Source organism: Brachypodium distachyon, chromosome 4 (assembly GCF_000005505.3).
Source record: "Brachypodium distachyon strain Bd21 chromosome 4, Brachypodium_distachyon_v3.0, whole genome shotgun sequence".
Lineage (NCBI taxonomy): Eukaryota > Viridiplantae > Streptophyta > Magnoliopsida > Poales > Poaceae > Brachypodium > Brachypodium distachyon.
In genome coordinates, this window is record NC_016134.3 from 18,632,816 (window position 1) to 18,644,590 (window position 11,775).

At 45.6% G+C, this 11,775-nt stretch overlaps 1 protein-coding gene and 2 long non-coding RNA genes across 4 annotated transcripts; 1 reads left to right on the forward strand and 2 right to left on the reverse strand.

Annotated features, from left to right (window-relative positions):
- Positions 1–1,600: 1,600 nt before the first annotated feature.
- Positions 1,601–3,523, reverse strand: LOC100822776. Of its 2 annotated transcripts, XM_024454936.1 has the most exons (6): positions 3,414–3,523; positions 2,712–3,339; positions 2,513–2,604; positions 2,330–2,391; positions 2,182–2,253; positions 1,601–2,066 (listed from the first exon to the last, which is right to left on the reverse strand). In XM_024454936.1, the coding sequence occupies exons 2-6, from the start codon at positions 2,955–2,957 to the stop codon at positions 1,987–1,989; spliced, it is 552 nt and encodes a 183-aa protein (XP_024310704.1). In that variant the 5' UTR covers positions 2,958–3,339; positions 3,414–3,523; the 3' UTR covers positions 1,601–1,986. The 2 variants fall into 2 exon arrangements, 1 of the variants encoding a protein (XP_024310704.1); XR_732280.2 differs by lacking the exon at positions 3,414–3,523 and having other exon boundaries at positions 2,500–2,604; positions 2,712–2,800.
- Positions 3,524–5,897: 2,374 nt separating this feature from the next.
- LOC112268785 lies at positions 5,898–9,668 on the forward strand. The gene is made up of 2 exons (XR_002960238.1): positions 5,898–6,511; positions 9,001–9,668. It is a non-coding gene; the product is annotated as an uncharacterized LOC112268785 (long non-coding RNA).
- Positions 9,669–9,850: 182 nt separating this feature from the next.
- Positions 9,851–11,775, reverse strand: LOC104584541. Its single transcript, XR_732281.3, has 5 exons — positions 11,342–11,775; positions 10,930–10,995; positions 10,610–10,668; positions 10,456–10,520; positions 9,851–10,061 (listed from the first exon to the last, which is right to left on the reverse strand). It is a non-coding gene; the product is annotated as an uncharacterized LOC104584541 (long non-coding RNA).

Here is an 11,775-nt window from a genome sequence, read left to right on the forward strand (position 1 = left end):
GACAACGCCTCTACTACCAACTGGTACGCCTCCATCCACTTGGACAAACTTAATACCAACATAAAAACCCTTCTCACCATAGGGAAAAAACAAAGGATATTGCAACACCATGAGTGCAGGATGAAGCTCCGAAATACGCCTAAGAGGGCCATCTCGAGATTCCACGACAATATCAAACTTACATCTGTCGGCGCTGAAATCACCAACCACAAGAGCAGCAAGTTCAGGAGCAGTAGGTGGACTATAGACATCCGGATCTGTAGAATCTGAGCCGACAATCCTGATTGCGAAATTCGGACAGGAAGGCGAATGTAGCCGTTCGGAAGCAATCCGAAAACTACGAACCAGGACATTATGCTCGTTCAACATGGCAATTAAAGAAGCAACTATTTCCAAATCAGGGGAACCACAAGGATCACCATCACAACCAAAGACACCCATCCGATTAGCAAGCTCGTTGGCAACATCATATACATAAAGTTGTGCAAACTGTGGAGCATTGCCTTGTACGGGAACCAAAGAACCGATACGATGATGCACCTTACCACACACACAGAAGACATAGGCCCATGGCCGGTATTGATGCGCTTCTCCACGTTAACACCAAGTGAAGTGAACGCAAACAAAGAATTATAAGACCGGATCAAACACATGAAATCTCGAGATCGCCTGCCACCAACGAATGAAGCAAGCTCCCGTAGTGGAGAAGGCCACTCCCTATATGGTGGCAACTGCACGCGACCACCCCTACAACATAAATTATAGACCATATTCTCCCCAGCACTGCTACTCTCGATCCTCTCAAAAAACCAAAACAGCACCCCGCAAAATATAAACATACATAATCCATTCCACCATGGTACGACCTCTCATGATAATCAGCTGAAAAAACAAAAGAACACCAATAATATCATTAAGAATATTATTAACGATGTTAATAGTATCCATATTAATACCGACAAAGCCGAAGATAATAGTAGCCGCAATAGTTCATACTTAGTAACAATAAGACAAACAAAATAACTTCAGCAATACTGCCAACAGCAAGGTAAGCAATAGTAATAATAATAATATTACTACTACAAATAAAAACATTAAAAAAAGTACAACAATAATAATGACAATAATAATAGTAGGGCCAACAATAAGCGACAAGAACAACAATAATAATAACGATGATAGTAATGATGATGACAATAATAATATTAATAGTAATAATAATAATAATAATAATAATACTATAAAAAATATAGCAGTAGTAATACTTCCTACTTCTCATTTTACTTAGTCGTTTTAGACCAAACGCAAATACCAATGAAGCACTGTGTGCATGCTAGCAGCTTTACAAACGCATTTAATACGGCAGCTCGGGAAGGCTGAAAGCCCCATGCGCTGGTTGCATGCACTGGTTTGTCCAAATGAGTGAGCGAAGCAAACGGTGGGGCCCCATGCTTGTGCCATTGCATGCACTTAGCACCTGCATCTAGTACCGAGCAAAGCAAAGCGTGTGCATGCAGAATTAATTATCCCTAAGACGACATTCAATCTGGAAAAAATTACAAAACCTAAAACGATATTTTTTCTGGGACGGAAGGAGTAATAACATAACAACAATCTATTACTATCTGTTAAATTGGAGTTGGTGGTGATGGTACAGTCGCGGTCGGTTAATTTCGTTAAAATTACAACCAATATGTCACTGCTCGTTATTTTCTTTTCCTCCAGTTTTTTCACGATTTTTTCTACTCCATCTTACAACCGATGCCACCACACCCGCATGCCGACCTCGACAGCGCCATGAGTTGCCTACACAGAAAATAAAAATAAACAGTTTGTGATTTTATTAACCCGTAGCAACGCGCGGGCACAGTAATTACTATCCCTTGGGATCTCGCCGGCGCCCGCTGCCGCTCTTGGTCACCTCCACCAACTCGTGTGTGTCGGCGTCGTCCATGTGAGGAAGGCGGCTGCGGACCCGCGGATCCGTCACGGGCCCCGACCGCCGCCTCCACCGGCTCGTGCGCACCGGTGACTCCACACGGGACTTGGACGACGATGGGATGAGCCTGAGGCAATTAATTTGATGATACAATTTTCTGTTGTTCTGTAACAACGCACGGGTCTTTTGCTAGTAGTAATAATATACTACTACAAATAATAATAGTAACATAAAAAAAATACCTTTCAAATAAGCCACATGCTCCTTAGTTGAAACAGGCAAAACAGCGCCAGAAACCCAGGAAGACACCATCTCTACACGAAAAGCGAGAAATCCATCAGCAGTCTGCCAAACCATAAACAAAAAGCAACCATAGAAAAAAGAACCCACCAAAGAAATAAGGCCGCTGCTGCATACGCCGCCGCTTTCTTTTTGGCCTAGCAACCGAAGCGCTGACACGTGGCAACACAAGATTACGTACAACACAAGGAAATATACATGAACAACAATAAAATACACAGAAAGCACGCAAACAATAAGAGAAAGAACCAGGCTAATACCAAGCAGATAAACCTGAACAGCAGGAACCTCACGACCAACAGGAACAGCCAACAACGCATAAGATGAAGCGCCTGCATCAGCAGAAACACCAGTCGAAACAGCACCTAAAAAACGGCACCACCCGAATCAACGAACGTTTCTTTTCCGAAAAGTAAATATATATAAAAAAGGAACAACACGTTCTAAAAAAAAGAAAACAAAAAATTCCTACCCGAACGCTCAGCACCACCCCGACCACGTCCCACAGAAGAGGACGAACCTCGACCCCTCCCACGCCGACCACGCCCACGAGACGCCACATCATCAGGCGGCTGCACGCCGGCAGCGGACCGATCCCTCCCCCGCCGACCACGACCATGAGACGCCACGTCGGTAGGTGCTTGCACGGCCGCAACTGACCGGCCCCTCCCCCGTCGTCCCCGACCACAAGAGGCCCCGTCACCAACCGCCTGCACATCCGCAACTGACGGACCACTCCCACGTCGACCACGACCACGAGACGCCACAATCACCAGGTGCCTGTGCGCCCGCAACGGGCCTGCCCCTGCCCCGCCGCCCGCGGCCAAGAGAGGACACGTCACCACGCGCCCGCACGCCCGCAACTGTTTGGCCCCTCCCACGCTGACCACGGCCAAAAAACGCCTCGCCAAGCGTCACGTCACCTGTCACAACCCCAACATCCCGAATCGATCCACTGCTCTCGGATTGCGCCTCCATCGTCACGAAAAAACCAACAAACAACACAGAACAGTCCAATCCGTAACAGGTCACAAAGCACCAAAAACCAAATGCCGACATCAAAAGCCAATACCCCCACAAGGGCACCGAGCCAGCTCCACCTGAGCAAAATCAGCAATCATTAAACACAAACAACAAAGCAGATGCTCCCAGAATTCGACGCCATCATACATACCGACAAGCAGCAGCGCAGCCGACAGAAAACGGACAAGCAGCAGCACAGCTGACAAGCAAGGACCAACCAACAGCAATCCCGATGGCACACCGAAACAACACGAACAAAGGCCCTATAAATAGCAAGCACGAGAAAACTCTAGACACACCACAACCGCCAGCACATATGCACTCCACAACCTTCTGATGTGGGTCGGGGTGGCCCGATCTTTTGATGAGATTGGTAACTCTTGATTTGGGTAGGAGGTGACGTTGACGATCCGACTACGGCTTAGGAGGCAGCGCCTTAGCAATCGATACACCAACTTCAAAAAGTTATTGATCACGTGGGGGGCACGATCAACCTGATCACGAAGGTCTTTGTTTCTGCAAGCAATCGAAGAACAAGCAAGAACAAGATAAATAGCGGATGCAATCTAAAATTGTGAATATACTATATCAAACCAATGTCTCAACGAGACGATAAGTTGGCGTCTTGACGACGGTAAAACAGGTGGTCTAACCGACACACGCGATTACACGAAAGTAGCAAAGATGGCTAAACTTTATCTAATCAAAACCCAAAGCTCCTTAGGGGGGCTCATGGGGTATATAAAGGTGGAGGGAGAGATATTTTCGTCTACCTTGAGTAAGGAGGCCGAAATCCAACTATATCTCTAACTTTCCTAACAAACTACAACTCTTTAGGAAACAGAAAAACAAATCGGTCAGCTTGTTTTGTCCGCCACGGTCAGCACGAGTCGAATCTATTGATGGGGCTAGATCCGTTGGAAAGGTCTTTTAATTACCTTTCCAACAAGTACTTGTTTGCTTGATTTGGACTCCGGATGCGGCCTGGGTGATTAAAACAAATTCGGATCTCCTGACAGCTCGGACCCGAATCGGATTCAACTTTAATTCGTGATATCTTTCTCTAGCAAGCTCCGAATCATATGCCGTTTGATTTGTTGGAAAGTATACTTGAAATCCTTCCCTCTCAGCTGTATGGATGCTTGATTCTTGTTGGACCTCCCGTTCGCCTCCATCGTATCTCATCTTGACCTTGAACTTGAAAAGCTCGACAAGATGCCTACGTAATAAAACGAGACAAGATAGTAGTAGCTCCGCCTCTTCATAAATATGAAAATAAAAACAATTAGTACTTGAATTCACCTGATTATAATTTTTGTCAAATATTATAGAATTGAGGGTACCAAAAGTCGTATCCATGGTTAGCATGTCCATATCATTAACTTTTAACTAAACAAAACCCAAGGCTCCTTAGGGGGGCTCATGGGGTATATAAAGGAGGAGGGAGAGATATTTTTGTCCACCTTGAGTAAGGAGGTCGAAATCCAACTCTACTTCTAACTTTCCTAACAAATTACAACTCTTTAGGAAACAGAAAAACAGATCCGTCCGCTTATTTTGTCCGCCACGGTCAGCACGAGTCGAATCTCTTGATGTGGCCAGATCCGTTGGAAAGGTCTTGTAATTACCTTTCCAATGAGTACTTGTTTGCTTGATTTGGACTCTGTATGCGGCCTGAGTGATTAAAACAAATTCGGGTCTCCTGACAGTTCGGACCCGAATCGGATTTAAATTTAATTCGTGATATCTTTTTCTAGGAAGCTCCGAATCATGCGCCGTTTGATTTGTTAGAAAGTTGACTTGACAGGCTTCACTTTGAATCTCTCTTTGCAGGCTATCACACTTCATCTTCACTTTGGACTTATAAAATTCAATAAGATGACTACATAATAAGATTACATAAGATAGTAGCTCGGCCTCTTTGCAACTAACATATTGAAAATATTTTGTAATTGAATTCACCTGATTATAATTATTATTAAATACACCAACAATTAGAGTTCTAATGATTATATCGATGGTTATTATATCCATGTCACCATCCACCGGACAGCACACAGGAGGCGCGGCAAGCAACCAACGCAACAGACGGACAACACACAGGGCACGCGTCAGCGTGCATGGAACCCTGCCGACCAAATAACTGAAAGCGACCCCTCCAGACACCACCAAACCTACCACGCACAATTGATTTCGCACCCACTCACTGACACTCGACCAACACACTGGTCCCTGCACAAAGGACCACCAACAGAGACGCCGCTATGCATCGAACCAGAACCAAGCAACGATGGCACAAGCGTAATTCTGCTGCAGCTACAGTACCTTGACAGCGACAAGCAAAGTCACCACAATTCGAATAGACCCCCCGGCCGTAATAGATGTATCTTATGCTTCAAACGGACGACGTGCTGTTAGACCCAGGCCGGCTCATCGATCAATCCCTCTATGCATGCATGTCCTTGCTGACAGTGGGTCATACTCTCAGTTTTTTTTCCCAAAAAACTCCTTTCATTAACTGGCAAATAGGTTTACATCGCGTACGAGAAAGGGTACAATATGAGGGGAGGAGAATCCAGCCAGCTTTCCGACCCCGAGGACTTAGCCAACTGCGCCAATTCATGCGCCACCTGGTTCGCCTCGCGTGGCACATGATCGAAGGAAATCTCCATGAAATCCATGAAAAGACAGGCACAGTCCTTGTAAATAGCAGCTGCAATCGTCGTGGAGTTACCTCTGTTCTCCATAGTCTCCACATCCACAACTTCCATGCAGTCAGATTCCACCAGGACCGTCGACGAGGGTGCGCGAGGTGCACGACCGTTCAGGGCCTCCAAAATTATGGGGCCACCAAATCTACAGGTGGTTATGGTTTTAGTTGGGGGAAAAAAATGAGGGAATCAACGCTAATCACGCACGGGACTCCTTGACTACTGCCTCCATCGCCTCGACTTCGACTCCCCTGCCTCCACGGCTCACCCAGGCGATCCCAATCGCCCTGCCTTGCTGCCCACTGCCGCTCGTCTCAGTAATCTCGTTGATCAGCCCTGCGCTTGATTCGTTTGATTGCTTCGGCCCTCAGTCCGTGGCCGTCCCTGTCCCCTAATCCCTTGGCCCTTGCTAGTTGGCTTGCTGCATCCAAGGCTCCAGGCGCTGCTTGTTTCCCTAGACGACGGCCTCCGTATGTCACCGTGACTCCACAGTTCTTCCTGTCCAGACGTCCAGCCATCGCGTCTCAACATGCACGAGGTCAGTTTATTAATCCAATACTAGTTAGTGCTCCTCCGTTTCATAATTCTTATCTCAAATTTACTAAAAATGGATGTATCTATTCTTAAAAAATGTCTATACATGTAAAATTCCGACGAGAATTATGGAACGAAGGGAGTACTATATTTCTAGATTGCGTGAAATTAGACACATCGTAATCGCGAAGTTATATTAATAAAAAAAAATATGGTTTAGTTGTACTGGTATACTACATTATACTGTTATGAAATTGTCCAATTATTGAAACAAAATTTTCAATTTCGTTCCGGCCCCCCAATTCCTGCAGACGGCCCTGGATTCCACCTCTAACCTGTTGTGGCTTCTGCAAGGTGAGCTTCCGAGCAGGCGGGTATTCGCTGATGAGCTGCTGCCACGAAGTCGCCCCGATCATCACGAAGGACTGCCCCAACCGTGCCCTTCAGATCGTCCGCATCAAAGGACGCATCAATGTTGAGTTTAACTCTGTTATTCAGGGGCCGCCTCCATCCCTGTAACTTACGTGTAGCTTTAGGGTTAGAAGCACTGATATGGTTCGACGTCAACACCTTGATCGCCATAGCAGATCGGCTCGGATTTTGGACCACCTCGCCATGGACAAGCTGTCTCCTCTCCCACCAGAGTTACCAACTCGCCATTGCAACAAGTTCATGCACCGACTCCAGCTCACTCGGCATCAGGTTCGGTAACTTCGGAGACAGGAGCACCTCCAGAACTGTTGATCCTGACCGGTCTATCTCACAGGCCCAAGCGATGAGCTGCTCCAGACCAAGTTCAAACCAAACTTCCTTCGCGCGAGGACACATAAACAGGAGGTGTCGAATATCCTCAGCCCCGCCTTGACAGATCGGGCATTGAGCACTTACTTTGATGTGACGGTTCGCCAGAATGCATCGGCAAGGCACAGCCCCATGGAGGGTCTTCCACAGGAATATCTTGACCTTAGCAGGGACACGGAGCCTCCATAGTCGATCCCAAATCAGAGGATCTTTAGTAGCTTCTGGGGCAGCAAGATCAGCAGCTTTACGAGAGTACTGGAAGTCCCATTCTGCAAAGTAAGCGGATCGGACAGAGAAGATCCCAGATTTTGTGAGGTTCCAAGCAATAAAATCAGCCATGTCATGCACCGGCAGAGGGATAGAGAGGATCCGATTAGCATCAACCTCCCAGAACGTTTGCCTGATAAGAGCCTCATCCCATTCATTAGTAGTTGGGTCAATTAAGCTGTCAACCTTAGTCAGGAGCTGGTGGTCTCGTCTCGTCACCACTTTCCCAGTGCAAGAATTGGGTATCCACCGATCGGACCAAATATTGATGATTGTGCCATCACCTACCCGCCAAATGTAGCCTTTTTTTAGAGTTTGCAAACCGGCCATGGTGCTTTGCCAGGTAAAGGACGCGCCTTTTCTAAGCTTGGCATTAAGGAGATCGCAATCAGGGAAGTACTTTGCTTTCAGAACAGTGGCACATAAGGAGTTTGGCTCTTCGATCAATCTCCAAGCCTGTTTCGCTAGAAGTGCTAAGTTGAAACAGTGAATATCCCGAAATCCCATACCACCTCTTTTCTTGGGAACACACATCTTCCACCAAGCAAACCAGTGCATCTTTTTGTGATTTTCCTCATCACCCCACCAGTATCGCGAGATCGCGTCGGTAATTCCTTTGCAATTTTGTTTAGGGATTTTAAAAACTGACATCGCATACGTTGGGATGGCTTGAGCAATCGATTTCAAAAGCACCTCTTTCCCTCCCATGGAGAGGGATCTTTCCTCCCATCCATTAATCCGTTGGCAAACCCGATCCACAATGTACTGGAAAGTATCGCTTCATTTCACACCCACAATGGCCGGGAGCCTGAGATACTTATCTGAAAGAGCTTCCGTCATGATATCAAGTATATTGCAGATCAACTCCCTCACAACAGCCGGGGTATTAGGACTGAAAAAGACACTCGATTTATCCACACTAACAAGTTGTCCAGAGGCAGCACAATACTTGTCAAGGATCCCCTTAAGGCAGGTAGCATTTTGATTTCGGGTTGTCCTGAGACTCCACAACACAGCTGGGAGCTCATCCATCCAGCACCCGGGAGTGCGCTCTAGTGGCTCAACTAGCCGAGGTTTTATGCGCTCTAGTGGCTATTTTTTGCTTCATTGATATACAATGTGTTAACGTTTAATAGGGAGAAATTATAATTGTTTTCCATGGGTCATTAATTATGTAGTAGTATTTCTTCGGTTGATGATTCACTATTAATACATTAAGTTGGTGCTCAGTAGTGAGCAAATGTGAGCTGTTTTGCATGTAGCACTATTTGATATGGACATGATGACTATGAATACGACCTTCGGCACCCTCAATTCTATAGTATTCGATAACATTTATAATCATGTGAAGTCAAGTACTATTTGTTTTCAATGTCATATGCATGAAGAGGCAGAGCTATTATCTTGTATCATTTTATTACGTAGGTATTTGGTCGAGCTTTTCAAGTCCAAGGTCAAGATGAGATGCAATGGAGGCCAGCGGGAGGTGCAACAAGAATCAAACATCCACGTAGCTGAGAGAGAAGGATTTCAAGTGTACTTTTCAACAAATCAAACGGCACATGATTCGGAGGTTGCTAAAGAAAGATACCACGAATTAAAGTTGAATCCGATTCGGGTCCGAGCTGTCAGAAGATCCAAATTTGTTTCAATCACACAGGCCGCATCCGGAGTCCAAATAGCGCAAACAAGTACTTGTTGGAAAGGTAATTACAAGACCTTTCCAACGGATCCGGCCTCACAAGGAGATTCCACGTGTGCTGACCGTGACGGACAAAACAAGCTGACGGATCTGTTTTTCTGTTTCCTAAAGAGTTGTTGTTTTGTTAGGAAAGTTAGAGATAGAGTTGGATTTCAGCCCCATGCCCAAGTTGGCCGAAAATCCATCTTCCTCCTCCTTTATATACCTCATGAGCCCCCTTAAGGAGCCTTGGGTTTTGTTTAGTTAAAAATTAGCCATCGTTACTACTTCGTGTAATCGCGTGTGTCGGTTAGACCGACCTGCTTTACCGCTTTCAGAACCCCAACTTTTCGTCTCATTGAGACATTGGTTTGATATTGTATATTCGCAATTTCAGATTGCATCTGCTATTTATCTTGTTCTTGCTTGTTTTTCGATTGCTTGCAGGAACAAAGACCTTCGTGGTCAGGTTGATCGTGCTCCCGCGTGATCAATAACCCTCTGGAGTTGGTGTATCGATTGCTAAGGCGCTGCCTCCTAGGCCGTAGTCGGATCGTCAACGTCATCTCCTACCCAAATCGAGAGTTACCAATCTCATCGAAAGACCGGACCACCCCAACCCACATCACTATTGAAGCGGTTATTTTACAAAACCTTAGTGCCATTTCATCTTTAGCTAAAGAAAACTTTCCTTATTGTAGACTAGTACAATGCCCGTGCGCTGCTACGGACAAGCGTCTCAATGAACTAAAACCTCTTAGCCTGCCTTGGCGCCATTCTATCCTTCTCTACACCTGATAGTTACCTGCATCATGGCCAAGAGGGATCGTTGAAACCATAGTTATGAGGATATACAACTAATGCGTACATAATTGTGTCAACGTGTCAAATGGCATAACATAATGCTCCCTCCAGCCGGAATTACTCTTTGTATTGAATCTGCGACAAGTAATCCCGGCCGGACGAAGTAACAAAATTGCATTATGCTTTGATTAAAAAAAATCAAAATAAGCTCCAACAGATGAGTATATGACACAATCAACCTATCAAAATTATATAGCAGAATATCAGAAGTAAATTATGCTGGTGGATACTTTCATTACTTATACAAGTACACTAAATAAATATTAAACCAAGTCGTGATCTTGAAACGAAAGTGATGACCAATTAGCAAGAGATCGTGCAAAAAGAAGAAACACCTTAATGAATCCATTTTTCTTGTCAAGCTCACATTTTACTTTCCTTCCCTTGAGATCTCAACAACCTGTAGCGTGAATATGAGATAAAATTGCAGCTTTGCCTGTGTCCTTTTAAGTCAGGCTAGTACAGCATAAGGAAGTGCATTAGTATTACCATGGTACCACATCTTCTAGAATGTAAGGCACGGACACTGTCATAACTCATAGCACAACCTGATAATACATAGGAAGCAGCATCTATGAGGAGATAAGGATGGAATAGCAAGGAGGACAAAAGAAACAGAAATCATATGTTATATGACAGACAAAGTGACAAAACGCATATATCCTAAGTAAAACATTTACAAGAAAATCATGGCAAATAAATCAATTGTATGACAACAAGTTACAAAGGGTAGATTGTATTCTCCAACCTTGTGTTAATTAGCACTTGCAATAGAGAAGATGAAGCAGTTAGGATTAGTACATACATACCTGGCATAATATCTAAACTTCTATATTAGTGTTAGCACGATCTGTTGTATAACATCCAGAGTCCTTCTGTCAAGTTTATGCCAAAGCATTAAATTTATATCATCAGAACTACACTTAACACCGCAACATTATGAAATCAATAATGTAAAAACTGAATTAATTGTCAGAGGCATAAGACCTATATAATTACTATCTGCAGTTTGATAATTGCACAAAGAATTCATGAATGTGAAGACAAAATAAGCTCAGTTCATCACAAGGCATGTAGATCAAATGGGGGGGAGACGATAGGCTACAATACAATGGCTCGGCATGTGCATTTCATCAAACACATGGCGGGCACACATAGATGCTGCTGCGACTCAGCCTTAGAAGCAGAACATGTCGTCAAATCGGGGTCATCATCACCTACCACGGTTCGCAGAAGCCCTATCGTCGGCCAGCACGTGGATGGTGATGGTGCGCGGCGACAGCGCGTGGTATTGGCTTTGCGAGAGAGCGAACGATATGATGGCGGTGATGGAGGCTGCGGCAGGCGCGACGGAGTCTCCTCGCCCTGGATCCGACCGGCGGCTCCCTCAAATCCCGCGGACAGCTGCACGGCGGCGCGTAGAGGAGGGGGACGCGGCGGCAGACTTGCCGCAGCTTCGGCCAGAGTCCACGAAGCGGCCAAGCGAGCGGAGGAGGAGATGGGGCCGGCGGCCACCGGAGGTGGAGGAGGGAACCGACGGCCATGGGAGGAGGGAGGAGGAGTAGGGGGGCGGCATTCAGTCATCTATGCTGCTGCAATGCAATTTAAAAAGAGATACTTAGCAAAGCATGCTATATGAAATGATATTCCTTCAA